The sequence below is a fragment of the Marmota flaviventris genome, chromosome 6 (genome assembly GCF_047511675.1).
Source record: "Marmota flaviventris isolate mMarFla1 chromosome 6, mMarFla1.hap1, whole genome shotgun sequence".
NCBI classification, from domain to species: Eukaryota; Metazoa; Chordata; class Mammalia; order Rodentia; family Sciuridae; genus Marmota; species Marmota flaviventris.
Genome location: NC_092503.1, coordinates 35,755,334 through 35,776,133, shown reverse-complemented (window position 1 = coordinate 35,776,133; position 20,800 = coordinate 35,755,334). Strand labels below are relative to the sequence as shown.

General features: G+C 33.0%; 1 protein-coding gene across 6 annotated transcripts in view; it reads right to left on the bottom strand.

Annotated features, from left to right (window-relative positions):
• Nucleotides 1-20,800, bottom strand: part of Ptprk (protein tyrosine phosphatase receptor type K) — a 542,901-nt gene that overhangs the window by 101,861 nt on the left and 420,240 nt on the right. For all 6 annotated transcript variants that reach the window (XM_071613038.1, XM_027947359.3, XM_071613039.1 and 3 more), the window contains 3 exons: nt 17,821-17,930; nt 16,260-16,461; nt 12,220-12,325 (listed from right to left, as the gene is read on the bottom strand). In XM_071613038.1, coding sequence (XP_071469139.1) covers nt 12,220-12,325; nt 16,260-16,461; nt 17,821-17,930 — 418 coding nt within the window. The remainder of the gene's footprint in view (nt 1-12,219; nt 12,326-16,259; nt 16,462-17,820; nt 17,931-20,800) is intronic.

Here is a 20,800-nt window from a genome sequence, read left to right as displayed (position 1 = left end):
ATATTAGTTCCACATAGGCACTTAAGATAGAGCGGTGAACCAAAGTCCCAGCTGTCTTGGACATTATATTTGCTTTTCTTTTTTGAAATTTTTAGAGTCCTATTTTTAGAATGCTTTCTAACCCTCTTAAGTTCGATGCAATTTACAATAAAAACAAAACCCAAAATATCTACTTTCTTTAAAACCATCTCTACTTACAAACCTGTAATTGTCCCTGGTAAACATTTAAAGTGACTTGAGAAAGCCACACAGAAGCAGATTTTTGGAGTCATCTTAAATTGCCTTCCATATTTCCTTCATCCCTTATACCCAAACAAGCTGAAATTGATTTCACTTTATCTTCTATAATATAATCCAGAAATACCCATTTCCAGTTTAAAAACTGAGGTTCACATCTGTGTGTCATACTGCTCTTTCCTTTACAAACCCTCTCAGCAGGATACCTGATAAAAATACAGAAAAAAAATAAAAACTATCTTTCCATGTAATGATACTGCTGAAAATTTTCTAGTGGCATTTTACTGTCATCAGTTGGGCTCAGCCTTCAATCAGCTCCTTCGAGACCTATCACTTTGTACAAACTTATTTCTATCATTCTTCATGCACATTGAGAAGGCCTGTGTATGATCTGCAGAGAGATGGACTGTAATTATGGCAACTTCTTAAAAAAAATGCTTACTTGAAGCAAAAAGTAGCAATAAAAATAATCAAAAGTCACTATCGGGAGAAATCTCATTCAACTTGAGATGAAACTGCAAACAGAATTACAAAGTTCATGCTTAAAAGAAACTGTCTTTTCTTCATCATTCAGTTTCAGAGAGTGTGCTCCAAAAACATATTTCCACTTTTGAAAGTCTGCTTTTATCCTTGTTATCTTCTAATTTATCAATACAAATTGATTAAAGGATAGAGAATAATGAGAAATCAAATTAAAAGTGATTTGACTGATGACATGAAATGGGCCTGTGCTTTTTCATTGTTATGGTTGTGTAATTATTTAATGGTACTTAACTTTAGCTAGATCTAAATAGTATTACTCAGTATTCTAGCAATTACACATATTTCAAGGCCACCTTAATATGTTTATTCATTCCGCCCTTACTTCATATATTCCTCATTCCTTTGAAGTGAATTTTTAAAATATTATTACAATTAAGTTAAAATTAATATACCAGCAGTATGAAGCATTATTCAATACTCAAATTGTGATTGCTTTATATTTAAAAACTAAAAATGTCAGTAACTACTATATTCAAATTTGATTGGTTATAGTAATATTTAGTTTTGGGGAACACCAAATAATGATTTCTCATTATACAATTTCCCCTCAGTTTCAAAAGTATAAGAAAAGATGAAGGGATTTTGCTATTAGCTTAAAAAGAGATTATATAAAAAACACTGTCTTTCCCTGATTTAATGATTAAAAATGTCGAGCTAACCCCCATATTACCTGTAATATACTGTCATGGATTTAATTTTTTTTTTTTTTTTTTAGTTGTAGATGGACACGATATTTTTTTCTTTCTTTTTCCTTTCTTTCTCCCTGTCTCTCTCTTTCTCTCCCCTCCCTCCCTCCCTCTCTCTCTCTTTCTCTCCCCCCTCCCTCCCTCCCTCCCTCCCTCCCTTCCTTCCTTCCTTCCTTCCTTCCTTCCATCCTTCCTTCTTTCCTGCCTTCCTTCCTTCCTTCCTTCCTTCCTTCCTTCCTTTTGATGTGGTGCTGAGGATTGAATACAGTACCTCATATATGCCAGGCAATCACTCTACCACTGAGCCACAACTCCAGCCCTGTCATGGATTTTTAAAACACATTACTAAAAAAATTCTCTTTGAGTATGTTTAGAGTTTTATGTTATGCAACCCTTTGGTGGTATCAAAATAATAAATTATACAATGGTACATAAATTTTCTCATATCTACCAAAAATCTTCCTTAAAGCTTCAAGGGAAGTTCCCTAGCTTCAATGTTTTACTCTTCCTCTTGTAAACAGACTTTCCAAGATCCCACAGAATACAAAATTGGATTATCATTTCCTTACTGTCCACATTCAGTTGATCAGGAGAGTGGGAGTTTAATTTAAAGTTAAAGATTAACCAAGGATGCCTGGTTACCACCATATTCCCTGCTCTCCACCTTAAACACATAACCTACTTCTGGATGACTTCCCTGTTTATATAGAGGAATTATTAATTACTGAATTATTAGTTACTAAAATGGCAAAGCTCAAAATCCTGGCATTAATTTTAACAAGTCTCATCTCACATTATGAAGATGTAACACATCTTCATAATGCCTTTTAATGTACCATTTCTTTCCCTTCTCTTCACTTCTATTATTGCACATGTCAAATCTGTACTATTTATTCTGGGGTTAATATCTTACTTACCACACCTATGGGCTTATATATCTGTTCATTTTCCAATAAATATCATCCATTGAAAACTGGTGTGACCGGTGGTACCTCAACACACTATACACACTGCTGAGGTTTTCCTCCTCCCTCTTCATCTAGCTTTTCTGCTTCCCCACAAAGCATTCTCTCACTAGTTCACTCCTCAGTACTCAATCTGCCAAAGCCTATATAGGTAATATTTGAGGTGGAGGTAGTTGAATGACACAGACATAGGGTTCATAAAAATATGGGATGCTTTTTCAACCTAAGAAACTGACACCAATTACCTGACCTCAACCCACTGATCAGAACCTATAAGGTATCCCCAGAAATTCTGGGACTTTAAAAAAGTCAAAAAATCCCTTTCTTAATAAAGTTTATTGCTTATATCATGAACATGGGACATAACACATACTATTGAGTATTACACTGTCATAAATTCTTCAGATGTATGTCTTTTCTTTAATATATTATAAATTCATTAAATAAATTATTTTTCATATTTATAATATCCACATTTATTCACTAAATATTTATTAGGCACCTGTTACAAGCCACAAATTATTGTTAGCACTCAGTTTGCAATAAAGAACACAGTAGTGAAAGTATATGCTTACATTTTAGTGGAAAGATAAATAAAATACATAAATAAAACAAAAAATACATAATATGTAAGGAAGAGATAAGTGCTCAGAAGAAGGTAAAGCAAGATAAGGGAAACAGGAAATGATGGGAGTGGAGAGTGTTATTTGTAGGGAGTGGCTCAAAGCAACAAACATTTATTAGCTCATAGTATCTGGGGGTCAGGAATTCAAGAGTGGCTTTGCTAGGTGGGGCTCAAGGTTTTTCACATGGTCAGAATGAAGCTGTTGGCTGGGGTTGCTGTCATCTAAAGGCTGGTAAGATTTACCAGAAAGGGCACACCTCCTTCTACTTGCTGGCAGAAACAATTTTACCTACTATGATTTTACAGTATATGCATGAAATTAAAATAACCTTTATTTGATTCATCTTAGTTCCTGGGCTCTTTATGCACAGAAAATGACAAAGAAAGAATATTTGAGGGGTTTATTTTGTCCCTGCCTCCTTCTTCTCTCTCTTTGCTTCTTGGCCTCATTTAGAAGAGCAGCTTTTCTCTACCGTCTGTCCTACCACAGGCCTCAAAACAATGGAGCCAAGTGAGAATGGACTGAAACCTTTGAAACCATAAAATTGAAGCCAGATTTAAAGTTAGGTAGTCAGTGTAGTTAGATAAATCGGGTCTAATGCCGAGTGAAATCTAAAATGGAGGCCATGCTGGCAATGATTCCTGGAAATGCAGGACAACTCATGGAATGTTAATGAAGTCCCTAAAAGGCCCTAGGCCAAAGTCCACCTCAAAGAAATGTTAATGAACAGCCCCCAGCAAAAAGGTGCTGACTCAGAAGTCCTTCCTGACCAGATTACTTCTTTGGCCCACCTGTGTCCCACCCCTCGGGCCTTCCCACCTACATTCCATCACTGAAAGAACTATAAAAAGGGGAGACAATATCCCTTCCACGGATTCCACCTCTTGGGTCCCCTTCTTCCTCCGGGAGAAGTCTTTTCTGCTGTCCTTTAATAAACTTCTAATTTCTACTCTGACCTTGCCTCGGCGTGCTTCTTTGGTGTTATTTTTCAACATTGGGGAAGCAAGAACTCGTCACCGGTAAACAGCAGTAACAAAATGAGTGTTTCCTCCTTTAAGTTGATTTTCTCAGGTATTTTGTCATAGTAATGGAAAGGTGACTAACACAGTAACCAAGTGACCCAAGGAAGGTCCCTAACATATGCAGTTTGAATGGATCACATCTATGGTTAGATATGTATTTTTGTTATGCCATCACTTGACTTTTTAGACATTTTTTTTCCTAATTGAAGAGAAACGGTGGTTTGAATTCTATTTAATGACTCTATATCCTAATTACCTCACTTTTAAAAATGTGGTCTTTAAAAAATATGATCCTTAAATGAAAAATTAGAGTTTACCCAGGAAATAAATTAACCTTAGATTGGGTATCTTCTTGATAATTTATCATAGGTACAGCTTATAATTGAAAAATTCTGAAATAAAATGCACATTCATTTATTACACCTTTTAATAAACTGAGTTATCAGAGGAACTTGTCTGTATTTTTACAATATTCTACTGTTTAGAGAAAATTTTAAAAAGTTATGTATTCCACAAAATTGATTTGAAATGTAACACATATTCATTTTGAATGAATAAAAGAGCAATGATTGTCAAGTGATGACAGTTTTAAGTCTAGATTTCAGAGAGGTTGTAAGGAGAGGCAACACAGTAGTTGTGTCAGGCAGTGACTTTCCATCTTTAAAATGATCATGAAATTAAAAAATGAGTTTTACTACAACCAACTGGCAGAACCAACTTGCCAGGATCACCTCACATGTGTGGCTTATCGACACAGCTAGGCAGGCTTACTGGGTGACAGAAGGTCTGTGTGCCTGGTGCTACTGAGTGCTGTGTTGTCCAGAAAGAGGAGTTTCCATGGCAAATCTGTCATTTCTTCTATCCACACCATGATGTCCTAGAGATAAATTATCCTTCCTTCCATAGGAAGAGTGTACATTTTTGATTTGGGGTATTGATGCTACAATTTCGAATTCTTGGGTAATTTCTTTTTCCCCTCTGCTACTACTTCTAAAATAAAAGCTACCATCATCTCTCATTTAAGGTCTGTACCCTATTTTCCTTCCTTCCAAGACTCATACATACTCCCTAACTAGGACCTTATGCAAGAACCACCCATTGCTTGTGTGCAGCTCCCATTGCTCCTGTCTTGGGGGTCCATTAGCTCTATTCACTGGGACCATTCCAGGCTTTAGCCTGCATTCTCTATGTACCTATAAGAGTGATCTTTCTAAAATATAAAAGAGCACTTGGTGATGTTTGCTTACAGACCTGGGGCCATCTTCAGCTTTCAGTCTGGCACTATATAGACTCTCCTTCTGGCTCCTGCTTATCTCTTGAGCAGTGGCTGTCTCCTTCCCATATACCCTTCACTGCCAATGACTGAACTTCTTGCAGTACTTGAACTCACCTAGCTATGTCACATGTGCCATCATTTGCTTTGCAATCACTTGGAAGGCCCACCATCCCTTCTCTTCTCAGTAACCTCCCCACTTTATTTAAAATGACCCTTGGACTGCCTTATGTCTCCCTCTCCTTCAAAACACAGCACGAGTACCACATTTTCTTTTTTTTTTTCTTAGAGCATTATATTTATACATAATATCTGGGTTCACTGGACAAAATAAACACATACAAAGAATTTGTTTTCAGCCCCTATTTCCCTCCTTTTCTTCCTTCCTTCCCACCCTTGTTCTCCCTCTTCTCCTCTATCTTCCTATCACTTCTTTATTTATTTATTCATGATTGGTATTTCCCACATGTACATAAAGGTGGAATTATTTTTGGTACATCTATATATGTAACATGGTATTGTTAAATTAATTGCATATTCCTATCCCTTTCCCTTCTTCCATTCCTCCCTCATGTTTTTTTTTTTATTCCACTGATCTACCTTATATATTTATGATATTGTATACCCTCCTTTGCCTTCTCTTCCTTCTTTCCCTTACTTTGCTCTAGTTTCCACACATGAGAGAAAACATAAGACCTTGATTTTTCCAAGTCTGGCTTATTTTACTTAGCATGATTTTCTTCATTTCTATCCACTTACAAGCAAATGCCATTGTTTCATTCTTTTTTTATGACTGAGTGAAACTCCATTTATATCTATATCTATATCTATCTCTCTCTCTCTCTCTCTCTCTCTCTCTCTCTCTCATATATATATATATATATATATATATATATATATATATATATATATATATATATATATATATAATCACATTTTCTTGATCTATTTATCAGTTGAGGGGCATCTGTGCTGATTCCATAATTTTGCTTCTGTGAACTGTGCTGCTAGAAACATTGAAATGGCTGTATCACTAAAATATACTGATTTTAGTTCTTTTGGATAAGAACTCAAGAGTGAGATAGCTGGGTCATATGGTTGTCTCATTTCCAGTTTTTTGAGTAGTCTCCACACCACTTTCCATTGTACTAATCTGCAGTCCCATTAGCAATGTTTAAGTGTATCTTTTCTCCCACATTCTTGCCAGCACTTATTATTGGTCATGTCCTTGATAACTGCCACTCTGATGAGGGTATGATGAAATCTTTGTGTAGTTTGATTTTCAGTTCCCTGATTGCTAGGGATATTTAATTGTTTTTCATATATTTGTTGGCCATTTATATTTCTTCTTTTGAGAAATTTCTATTTAGTTCTTTTGCCCATTTATTGATTGGGTTATTTGTGGTTTTGGTCTTGAGTTTTTAGTGTTTTTTATATATTCTGGATATGAATCCCCTGTCAGAGGAGTGGCTCTCATTCTGTAGTCTCTATCTTCACTCAATTGTTAACTTTAATGTGCAGAATCTTTTTAATTTGTTGTCATCTCACTTATTGATTCTTGGCTTTATTTCTTTGAGCTTTAGGGATCTTATTGAGGAAGTCAGTGCCTGAACTATAAGATAGAATGTTGACCCTATGGTTTCTGCTAACAGTTGTATGATTTCTGATCTAATTCCTAAGTCTTAAATCATTTTGATTTGAATTCTGTACAGGGTGAAAGATAAAAATCTAATTTAATTCTTCTATATATGCATATCCAGTTTTCCCACACCATTTGTTAAAAAGGTTGTCTTTTCTCTGACATATATTTTCAGCACCTTTGTCAAGTATCAGATGGCTATAAATATTTGGGTTTGTCTTTGTTTTTTTCTATTCCATTCATCCTCATGCCTACTTTGATGCCAATACCATGCTATTTTGTGACTTTAGCTCTGTAGATAATTTGAGGTATCATGATGCCTCCCACATTGCTGTTCTTGCTCAATATTGTTTTGGCTATTTTTGGTTTCTTATTCTTCCAAAGGACTACTGTTTTCTAGTTCTATGAGAAATGTCATTGGTATTTTGATATCTATTTCATTGGATCTGTATATCGCCCTTGGTAATATGGCCATTTTCACAATATTAATCCTGCCTGTACAAGAACGTGGGATGTCTTTCCATCTTCCAAAGTTTTAATTTTTTTCTTCAGTGTTCTTTAGTTTACATTGTAGAGTTATATTAACTTCTAAATACCTAGGTTAGATTAAATTCCAATTTTATTTTTTGATGTTATTGGAAAAGGGATGATTTTACTGATTTCTTTATCAGCTGACTATCACTGTTGGAGTACAGAGGAGCTATTGATTAAAATTTATTTATCAGCTCTAAAAGTCTTCTGATAGTTTTTTTGCAGGGGAGGGGATTTTTTTAGATATAAGATTATGTCACCAGCAAACAGTGAAAGTTTGCCTTCTTTGTTTGCAATTTGTATCCCTTTACTACTCTTGCTTGATTTCTCTGGATAGAGTTTTAGGAACTCTATTGAATAGAAGTGGTAAAAATGAAAAATCTTTGTCTGGAAAAGATCAGTTGAGAATCCATCCATTCTGTGCTTTTGGATAATTGAAGTTTCAATTTCATTACTTGATATTGGTCTATTTAGGTTTTCTATATCTTCCTGGCTCAATTTTGGCATATCATATGTGTATAGAAATTTTCAATGACTTCTAGACTTTGTAGTTTATTGTAATATAAATTTTTAGAATAATTTCTAATGATCCTCTGGATTTCAGAAGTATATATGGAGATATTTCCGTTTTTATCTCTAATGTTGTTGATTTGGGCCTTCTCCCTTTTTTGGTTAGTTTGGTCTAAGAGTTTATCAACTTTATTTATTTATTCAAAGAGCTATCTCTTTGTTGCATTGACGCTGTGTATTTTTTTATTCTCAATTTCATTAATTTCTGCTCTGATCTTTATTATTTCCTATCATCTAATAATTTTGCAGTTAATTGTTCTTCTTTTCCCCAAGGCCATAAAATAGAGCATATGTATATTTATTTGGAATCTATTTTTATAATGTAAGCTCTCAATGCAATAAATTTTCCTCTTAGTACTGATTTTATACTGACTCAGAGATTTTAATAAGTTGTATATTTGTTTTCTTTTGTTTCTAAGAATGTTTTGATTTCTTTTCTCATTTGTTCTTCGATTCATTCTTCATCTTAATGAGTGTTATTTTATCTCCATATGTTTGCATGGTCTCTGCTATTTTCTACCCTGTTGATTTCTTGTTTCATTCTATTATGGTCTGACATGGGATTTTATATATACTTTTATTTATTTGCTGAAAATTACATTGTGACTTGGAATAGGGTTTATTTTGAAGACAGTTTCATCAGCTTTTGAGAAGAAACTAAATTTAGCTATTTTGAGGTGAAATACTTTGTAGATGTCTATTAGGTCCAACTGATTTACAGTATTATTTAGGTTGGATATATCCTTATTGATTTTATTCTTTGATGACCTGTCTATAGGGATAAAGGTGTGTTGAAATCTCCCAGTATTATTGTATTGGGGTTTACTTGGGATTTAATATCAATGAGTATTTTTTTAAATGTAATTGGGTATATTGACATTTGGGGCATATAATATACTATTGTTATTTCTTCTTGTTGGATTGTTCAAATTACCAGGATGTAATGGCTGCCTTTGTTGCTTCTGATTCATTTTACTTAAAATCAATTTTGTCAGATATGAGAAGAACTTCTATGGCTTGTTTTCAGACTCCATTTGTGTGGAATTTTGTTCCCCAATCTTTCATCTTCAGCCTACCAGTGTTGTTACATATTAAATGAACCTCTTGCAAAAAAGCATGTGGTTGGATCTTGTTTTGATTTTTTTTTATGCATTCTGGTAATCTATGTCTTTTAATTGGGGAGTTGAGAGCACTCACATTCAGTGTTATTATGGATAGCACTGAATTTTCTATCAACTGTCACTGCAATAATACAGTATTGTTATCAGTCATCAGTTATAAATCTACCATCCCTATTCCCAGGCATATACTAAACTGCTTTAGGCAAATTCTATTTCAAGTATCCAGCTCAGGTCCTAACATACGTAGAATGTTATTGAGTCTATTATTACTCTTAGCCTTCATAGTAAAACTAACTAAACATAACATAGAAACTCTATAAAACAGAATTTTCCAGATAGAATTGGAGTTTGATACTAGAAACACCAGGCAGAAAGAATGTTCATTTCCACTGGAGTTGGGAAAAACTAATGGTAAACTAAAAAGAAATGGAGACTAATACAGTTATAAAATAGCAAGAATAGACTCAGTATTTAGGGCCAATATCATCAGAGAATTAAGAGCTGGATGCTCTTAGGAGGTTGAGCTAATAATAGGTAAATAGTTCTGTCTTTTGGGGGAGGCTACAGGTAGAGTGGAATGACACCAAGCAAAACCCACCAGAGAAAACATTCTTTTAGGCCAACAAGTAAAGAAGAAATTGAGCAGAAAGTCAAACAGTTTCAGTACAGCAGAAGGAAGTTAAGGAGATCCAAACAAAGATTTGCAGAACCACACCATATAATTAGTGATATAATGATTGTATCAAATTGGGTTCTCATTGAAAAAAAAATTAGGGCACTATAGTGGATAGTCTCATGAGAAGACTTCAGTTAGTGGTAGGTAGTAATATCATCAGAGGGAAAAAGAGAGGACCATCTGACAGGAGAACTCAGAGAAAAAAAAAAAAAAAGCACAGTTCATAGGAGCCAAACTCCCCAATTAGACCAGGCTGGCCCTGTCTGTTGGCCCCACCTGTAGCTGAGCAAGCCTCTACAAATAAACTAAATATGGCTTGGTGGGATTAAAATATAAGTTGATATTAGATTTTTTTCCTTGGTAGTTATTTGTCTTTTAAAAATTATTGTTTATATTATTAATTATTTTTGTAGTATTCTAGAATTTATTTATTTATTTTCATCTCTTGGACTGTAAATTTGGAGTTATTGATCTCAATTCTAGAAAATTTCAAATGTCTTGCCAATAAATGCAAAAAGTGTTATTTCTATGTCAGCAAAAGAGGACATATCATTAGCTAGGATATTTTTGCACAACTACTACTTTGGACTAGAGGAATTCTTGCTAATTAGAAATTATGTGCTACATAATGGCAAACAAAATGGAATACTTTTGACTTTAACATGTGTTATAGATAATATACTAAGTTCCTGAGAACCACCTGAGCAAAAGATTTATGAGTCTGCAGGTACCTTGATTGTCCAGGATAAATCTGGGCAAAAGCCCTCTGCTTTTTTGTGGTCACTTTATCTTTTATTTACATCTCTAGAACAATACCAGGTACTACTTAATACATGGAAAATTTATGGAAAAACACAATTAAATGATTAAAGAGTTTATATAAGTTACATAGCATAGCAATGTAATAAATAATAATAATAATAATAATCTGTTTGCAACTTACATTAAGAAGAGCTGAATTCACTCAAATATGTAACTCTTAAAAGACAAATGCAAGAATCTGAGAGCTCATTTACACAACAGTATCAGAATTGAACCCCTACAAAGTAAAATTTTATCATAGGTAGGAATATGTGAATGACCCTGATTACTTGTCAATAGAGAAAGATGTTGAGCGCATGCATATTCTTTCTCCTTTGGATCTGCAATCAGATTCACTCACAGATCACTGATTCATGAATAGCACTGTGTACTTACTTTGAATTTTCAAGTAGCCAGCACTTCACAAGTGTTTACATTACAAGTACTCTCAACCACTTCACATTTTCTGTAGTGTGGTATCCTCTGATTTTTACCCAGAATCAAGAGTTTCCTTTCTGTCTCACATTTTTTAATCAATATATTTTTTTTAATTAGTAAAATATTTATATCCTTTCAGCAACACAGGATTATCTGAATGTTAATATGTATTCATAAAGTCAAATGTGTTCATTTTACACATAGATCAAAGATTAATTTTTCAACAAAAAATATGTAAATAATTTGAGATAATTCAATTGTGAAATATCTATACTTAGTTTGTGCCTTGATTTACTTTTAAGCAGAAGTCTGATAACAAAATTCCTACAAAATCTACCAGTTTTAAATAGAAATGTGCTTAAATTTTAAACATTCATCTAATAACAGATGTGCAAAAAATTAAAATGGAGACCATAATTTGACTCTTCCCTAAAAACAACTGCTCACAATTTTATGAAAATGATGGGTATTAAGTAATATGAAAGGTTTTATTATTGGAAAGACAAATGAAATGCCAACTTGAACTTTAATATTTACTATGGAATTTCTCACATGGAACAATTCAGGAATTAAAAGGTCACATACGCTTCATTCCTTATAACTTTTTTTGGCTTTTATTCCCTCAAAGCTCCCTATTTTCAATCACTCATATGAAATTATTCATAACTTATTTATTGCAGTGGACAAGAGTTATTTCCTCATCCTATTTTTGACAAATATCTTCAAAGGTTTTATACCAGAGATTCCAACAGAGGAAGTAAAATAAAATGGGGCTAAAGAAAAAAAAAAGAAAAAGAAAGAAAGAAAGATAAAAAGATTAGTACTCTAAAATCAGTGTAGAGGTGAATGATTTGTTTCATGAATATCTCAAAAATCCTCTTATAATTTTGCTTTTAACTGTAGGTCTATTTGCAGGCATTGTCTAAATGAACAACAAACAAAAACAAAGAAACAGTAAACCTTCATGATACTAATTGTCAAATCAATATCTCAGAAATGAAGGGCTTTATTTGCTGCTAAGCAACCATTCAGAAAGCCTCTCTCCCACTGGCTGGTTTTTTTTTTTCTTTAACTGTTATTTCCCCTCTTACCTGATAGGTGCACCTTTGGCTTGTGCTGGTCTCAACAATACAGTTATTGTGGTTGCAGTTTCATTGAGAGAGGCATCAACTCCTTCATAGTCTGGCAAAGTTGGAGCTGATCAATGATACAAACAACAAAAAAATTTAATCAAGTCACAGAACTGTACTATGAGTCAATATAAACAAATGCTCCTAACTTAAGGAAAAATTAATTTAACCCCCAATTATCTACAGTATAATACAACATATCTTGAAGCATAACACCAGCCACTGAAACTTAACCCCAGGAATATAAAGTATAAAAAACTATAAAATCAAAATTGTTGCTGAAATTTTTAAAATAATCTGGCAACTTGTGATTACACATTTTAAGCATTTTATGAAGATGTGTTCAGTTAGTTTCTGGAGACTTTCAAATCAGCAATGAAGAGATGGGGAGAAGATGAGCATAGCAGAATCAGGAGCACTGGCTCTGGAGTGACTTATGAAGATCTGGAGGTAGCAAGGGCAGAAGCTGACTTAAGTCTACCTGGCAAGATGGAACTATTTACACTCTAAATGTTGCGGAAAGACTTAGTGTTCTTGTTTGGATCATTTTTCTCTCAATGATCACAATGGAAACAGCAGGCAAGTGTGGCTAATGGGCATCAGCTTTTATTTATAAAGAACAACAGTGCGTTAATTGCCAGATTCTTAAAATAAAAAGAATATTGAATAATATTTAATTGGGAAAAAGAGTTTTCCTAAACGTAAGATAGGTGAAAGAGTAACTACAAATTTCTTTTAACTATTTTTATGTAGAAAGATATTTGAAAGTTATGTACCCAGTGAAATGTGTCTATTTCCAGAAAAAAACTGAGATACAATGTCAGGTAATAAATTATTTGAAGAATGTTATCCATTCATTGAACAAAGGAATTAATATTTTATGAAGCATGAGAGTCTTATAAACAAAAACTATACCAAATTGATAGCTGGTACAAAGAGGAAGTCTGTTAATTTGTTGAAATACTGGGTACCATATGACTAAGGTCAGAAGGACCTTGAGGGCTGCTTAAAAAGATTACTCCCATCTCCTCTACAGTTAAGGTTTCAGTAGGTTGGGGAAAAGAAGTTTCCCTGGTAAAGTTGGTCCACACTTTTTACTTTTGTGTTGGAAGCTGGGACAAAGAAACAGGGAAGATTTCATGATTTAGGGAATATTTGAGTTGAAACTTAAGATAGAACTAAAAACTCATCAGAAAGAGACAGCATGGACTAAGATTCTAGAGAGAGGAAGCAGAGTGTTTGAAGATACAATACCTAGAAGGACTGTGTGCTCTAAAAACTGCAAGCAACTTGATATGCCTGGACTTTGGATTCATGGGAGCAGTGAAAGATGAGAGGAGCTGTACAACGAAGGACCACAGATGCTAGTCATGGGTAGGTGAGTGGACATTATCTTACTGGGTATATTAACATTTGAAAATATTTGTTATGGTTAAGATATGAGGTGTCTTCCTAAAGCTCCTGTGTGAGACAATGCAAGATTCAGAGGTGAAATTATTGGGTTATGAAAGCCTTAACCCAATTAGTAAATGAATCCCCTGATAGGGATTAACTGACTGGTTATTGAAGGCAGGCAGGGTGTGCCTAGAGGAAGTAGATCATTGAGGACATGTCTTTGGAATATATATTTTGTCCCTGGTGAGTGAAGTCTATTACTCTCTACTTCCTGGTGCCATGCTACCTGTTGTGTTCTTCTATCAAGTCATTCCACCATGATATTCTACCTCCCCTGTGCTTCAGAGCAACTGAATCTGCCATCTATGGCCTGTGACCTCTGAAACCCTGAGCTCCCTAAACAAACTTTTCCTCCTCAGGTGGTTCTTGTCAGGTAGTTTTATCACAGCAGGAAAAAACAACAAAAGCAATAACAAAAACACAACTGACTAAAACAATATTTAAGAAGGAAATACAGAAAAAATATATTGAAGTAAGTCTTAAGGCTGAGATATCACTCAGATATTTCAAACAGGTATTTATTTTTTTAAAAAGTTTTTTAGTTGTCAATGGACCTTTATTTAATTTATTTATTTACATGCAGTGCTGAGGATTGAACACGTGGCAGGCAAGTGCTCTATCACTGCGTCACAACCACAGCACCTCAAACGTGTATTTAAAATATGGTACCAATGAAAAATTTAAAAAGGAACAGTGATATAAGGAGGAGTTAAATTAGTAACCAAGTATAATTTAGGAAGTAGAATCGACAATATTAATAAAGTATATGCACTCTATGTATATGTGCATTATGTATATGTGCATATGTGTATTTATTATGCACATTCATATAGACATTCAACCATTAACTTAATCTCACCTTCCTCTTAATTGCTTTAAAGATGCTTGGGGAAACAACTATTGGACTCAATATAAAATAATAAATTACTCAAAAATTCCAGGTGATATTGAGAACCATATTAACCATCAATATTATTAGCCTGACTTTGATTTCTACTTGTTTCAATATATGGAAATGGCAAGGAAGTTTTTAAAGTACAGTCAAATACTCATTGTTTTTAGGTTGATACAAGTAAAACCGTAGTTAAATGATTCAAAGAAAAATTAGGTGAATATTCTTTTCTTTATATTTTTGTGTTCAATGAAAACTTAGTACCTTTGTCTTGAGAAATACACTTCTCCACACACACATATATTAGGCTCTTAAGAATTTACAGCTGTTCAGTATTCTCAGTTTTATAAGCTTATATAAAATTTATGTTTCTGTGGAGAGATCTTACTCAATTATTGCACTACTGCTAAGTCTGGAGGTTAGCAACATATTCCTGTACATCCTAATATCACCAAGTCTTATTTTCTAATAAAGTGAGTAAATAAATACCTTAAATTGAAGATTTTTTAATATAACGAATAAAGTTTCTAAATGTAACTTTATTAGAATATTAAGATAAATCAAATTTGTACAAGGTAATACACCAATTTCATTGGTGATACAAATTTTTAAATTTAAACTATATTAATCACATTTCCAAATAAAATTTAGACTTAGAACAATGCAAGGAATATGTCTCTTCATTTTGATGCGAATTGTAGTTTCAGAACAATGCTAAAATTTTAAATGGGTAGTGTGGTGTATCATTGGTATATTCTATATAGAACTATAATGAAAATTTAAAAAATGAATGAAAATAACTGACAAAATCAAAATTAATATTTTAATATATATATATATATATATATATATATATATATATATATATATAGCTGTCCTTTAAAACATTTACTTGCAAATTTAACTCTCAAGTTGCATATATAATATAGATTTATTTAAGTAACCTTAAATAAATATGATAAAATGTCATATAAACTGGAGTAGATTTAGGGCATATTATAATGCTAATTCCTAGCAAGAATTTAATCAGGTTTAACTGGTGATTTGACTGAAAGAGAAATAACATCTGTAAACAAAGTAGTCAAATGCAAACTATAAAATTATTAATGGAATGTGAAATTTAATTACATTTGTTTATCAAGTTAAAATTCTCCTGCATGTTCCTGTTCTGAAATTTAGATGAATTTATGTGAGATTTCCAAGAGAAAACGAAAAGCCTATGTTTGTTTAAAATTGTCAGAATGTTGGAGATAAGGTATGTGACACTCTGATACTAGAGCAAAGATCCTCTACTGTTCTTTTGGCAAAATCCATTTGTAGAAATCTGATACCATAATAATTATCAAAAGTATAATAAGGCCTTTGTCATTTATAATGAGCTTTTGGAAGATTGTTAATAAAAATATATTGTAATTTCTAAAAAAAACACTGTCAATTAAAAGTGAAAAGTGTTTGTATTTGGACATATAAACAATAATTTGTATTTAAATGATTCTTTAAAGTGCTTTCAATCATGCATAAATATAATCATGCATAAACATATTAAAGATTCAAAAAGTGAGATGAATAACACAGTGTACATATGAATCTCCAGATCATGCTATTACAAAGCAAGAGTGTGATCAATACTATTTGCACATTTTTCATTGTATACCTGAGATATTGGTGGTCACATTGATGGAAGTGGCTGGCCCAAAGCCTTTGACTGTGCTGGCTCTTATGAAAAACTGATAGGTAGTTCCAGGGTGGAGATGCATAAAGACATGGTGTGTGCTATTCCATAAATTGGATACTGTCTGGGGAGGTCCAGCTACTGGAACTGCAGGATCAAATGATCGTATGCTGCTATAACTGACCTGTTTTGAGAAATGCATTATCATATGAGGATATAACTGAAATAGAGATTTAAGTAAATTAAGTTAAAGAAGTAGAATCAACAGTTCAAGGACATTTCCATTTTAAATCTTATTACATAATGCCCGTTTAGGTCGAAAAATATATTATCAGACACCATTGCTAGTGTGGATAATAACATCACATTTGCTTTCTATGGGAAGCTTAATTTATTCTTTTAATGAGCACTTGCTTATTACTTGCTACAATATGCAATAAAAAGATTGTTGGAAATCATAAAATATATTTTTCCTATTAGCTGTCCACTATAAGTCATGATAAACTGTGAATAACCCCCTTTTTTCACTCTGTTTACATCTATAAATCATCTATGTATTAATAAGATATACTAGAGTTGTATCTGACAATAAATGTATAAGTATTTTCTTCCATCAAAAAATAAAATAATAAGTATTAACTAATTAATGTGTAATGACATTTAAATATGCATGCATACATACAGAACTTTGTAGTTACATACTTTAATGGTATCGGGGACTGAACCCAGGGACACTTAACCACTGAGCCACATCTCAGATCTTTTTCATTTTGAGAAACTTTCCATAAGTTGTGTAGGGCCTCGCTAAATTGCTGAGGCTGGCTTTGAACTTGCAGTCCTGCTGCCTAAGCTTCTGAGATCAAAGGCATATGCCACCACATGCACCTTACTTTAATGTGTATGAAACACAGAAAGTACTCAAGATATGTACATTATTAACATCATTTTATACTTTGTCCAAGATATATAACAAATTCCATGAAAGCAGTATTCAAGTATGCTAACATAGTTATAAAATAGAAGACTCTGTTAGTGAGTCTTGTTTCATTCTGTAGTCACCAGAAATTTTAGAATTTAGTCTATAATCAACATTGACTATGCAGAAATAACACTACACATTTGTGCAATTGATATTATCCTTTCCTTTCTTCTCTTAATATTTGAAAATACAATGATTTATATTCAAATTTGCAAAGAAGGTATGGAACAGGTTTATAATTTGTTTTATTGGGCACTAATTTCTTACACTGAAACTATTGATATTCAGTAACATCTCCTAAAACAGTGTGAAATGAGTTTCTTAATAGAAAAATGAGGGGTTTTTTTTTGTATGACGATTCATTATAATCATCAGTAAGTCTGTTGACAACAACTATGCTTCCCTAAAACAGAAACAAAAAACTAGAATTTACTTAAAAGATTTGAAAATTATTAATTCTCATCCTCACTTCTTTTCCATTATTTTCCCTCTAACTTTTTCCTTTGTTTCTCCCTCTTATTCCTCCCATCCACATTTCAGTTAAATTTCTCATTCTCTCACTACCTCATATTGAGTGATGATTCCATTAGGATCCAAAGGTTCTTTCCAGTTCAAGAAGATCTTGTTTTCAAAGGATGTTCCTTGAAGAGATTTGACGGGGACAGGCCCAGGAACTAAAAACACAGATATTTGGAGTTGTAAGAATACTTATATCAGAAATAGAAAAAGTAAATCATGTAAACTTGATATACAAAATTATAAAGAAATATAATTTTAAACAAACAAATATGTGACCGTAAATAAAGTAAGCTATATAACCAGTTTTCTGACTTGACTTTGGTATATAGGAACTTAAAATTAGTCTTTAAGTTTCTAAGACAAAAATACAGAAATGCAAAGTTATTTTTATTCAAAAGAATATTCCATTGCCTTAGAGAGTTGCATAAATTATGTAGTCTAGTTTTCTCTCTTGCATACCTCTAATAACATGAACATCTTATTTGTAATTCGTTTTAAGAACAGAGCTATATTTCCCTGAAAGATTTTTTGAAGATTATACTAATCCCCCAAAGAGTCTCCATAAACAAAGTTCATATAATAATGAATTATAATAATAATTAACACTCTTTGGACTGAGAAGCAAATCACACAGCACAGAATTGGAATGCCCATTAATAATCACCCTGATTTTTATTGCTATAATTATTAAATTCTTTATAGTTATAAAAAGACAGGATTTTTTTTTGGCAAATTTAAAAACAGTTGTTTAGGATGAATAGGTTCAAGTGTCATTTCTTCAGTCTTTTAAATGAAATTTAATTTTTCATAGTTAAAAATCAAAGCAAAACAATTTAGGACTTAAAAATTTGTATAAGAATTCATTTTATTTTAATTTTGTTTGGTTTGGAGGGATGTGTATTTTTCTTATATTTGGCTTTTTTTTTGTTGTTGTTGTTGTTGTTTGTTTGTTTTTTGTAGTGATGTTAAGAATCTAAGCCAGAGCTTCATATATGACAGACAAGCACTCTAACACTGAGCCACAAATCCTACCCTTGTATCATGACTTTTGAAGTGTCCCCAGGTCTGATTAGATTTGAAGAGCTGTCAATCAAATCCTTATTTGGGTATGTCATATAAATGGCAAAACCCAGTGGCAATGCTGAATGATGCCTTGACTTCTGTTGCCAAAACACAAGAGACTTCTGCTGTTGTGTACGTTCCTTTTATAAATACTAAATACTTAACTACTATCTAGTCATGCAAATATCCATATTTCACCTCTGATAATGTTTAAAATACATACTATCTGGAGTACTTGGCTTAAAGTCTTGCTTCCTTTTGAAAATATCAACCCAATATTGAGCAAGTATGATTTTTAATTAATATTTTCCCTTAATCTAACGTTTCACTGAACTTCACACATGACATTATCTACAAATGCCGTTTCAAAGTACAGAGCAATTTTGTGAGGATTGAAATAAATTAAAAAATCATTGGATCAAAGGAAATGCATTGCTTTGTGGATAGTAGCATCAAGAAATCCTGAATGTGTCACAGGGGTAAGATTTATTTCAATCTACAAGGAGCCTATGAATGATGCTATGACCTCTGAGACAGAAAACATAATTTGGCACTTATTAATAAATTCATAAAGGAAAGAAACCCATAGTAAACAGAAAAATGCCAGTGCTAAACTTTGGGAGATAAGTCTTGCATCTATGAACTGAAGCCATCGGCTGTCCCCAGCCCATATCATCAGTGCAGACAACTTATCCTGTCAGGACAAGGGGGCTGCAACAGGCACTCTGCAACCTGTGGCAACTGCTGAAGCTGCCATGGGCACTGGTTTGTTTTCCAAGTGGAGGGGAAAAGCTCAAATAATGAGGAAGTGTGCATTTGATGGCATTATAATGATAAATGGCTAGGTTGACTTAATGCAATTTGGCCTGTAAATAATATAAAATGGCATGGGTGTATTTCAAATTGTTCCCATCTAGGAATGATTTAAAATGTTTACAGAATTCTGCATTGAAAGAGGGAAAAAATGGACAATAGCTATCCTATGATATTTTTATTTCTATGCCCTTCTCATACATGTTCTCCTTGGTCATCAGAATTTGCTTCAAGTACCTACAGGGAGAATGTATGAGAAAATTATGTATAAAAAGTGAATATTACTGATTTTTACTTGGATTAGTATAGTCGGTGAAAGAAAGCTACACTTGGGTGAACTATAGCACATACATGTGGGAAGGAGGTGTGGGCACTGAACAATTATATTCATTAATTGTCTCCATTTGAAGGAAGACAAGGTCTATATGCACAGGCAATGTCTCCACCCACTTATGACTTATGTAAAAACAGCAAAAAGTTACTAAAGCTATTGCATGACAGTCTACAGATTGCAGGGAATGTCAGTTCACATTTCCACATCAACAACTTTTAATAGAGACAGAATGCTGACTTTTGTTCCTCTGCTTGTGATTTATATGAGAGCTGTTTCAGCTAATTTTTTTTTTAGAATAAGAAAGTCCTTTAATATATAACCCTAAAAATGGAAAAGAAAGAAACGATGAAATGTGGGTGGGACAAGGTTATATTAAATAAGCATGATAGCCTTTAAAATCTAATAAATGTGCATTTAAAAATAGCTTTGTATTCTCAAAAAAGGTCCTCAAACCAGGCTTTTTGCTGAGCTGACTTCATAATATTGATTTTCATGAATGCTGGAATAAAAAATGAAAACAAAACCTCATACAAAAAATTCTGCCCATGCATTAAAAAAAACGTGTGCAATAAATTAAATATAAATTCTACCTTAGGGTTCTGGTGGGAAATCATTATAGCTTTGCTCTCATGATTTATAGATGTCCCCAGAATTCTTTTCATATAATTATATCCTTCTATTACATGGTTGATAATTTATTCTTTTTCTATGTATATAGGGCAGCAATAATTTAGTAAGACAGACTTAATCAGATCATTATAATCCATCGATCTTTGCAACAATGGGTTATAATTTAGATATTCTTCCCCCCGTTAG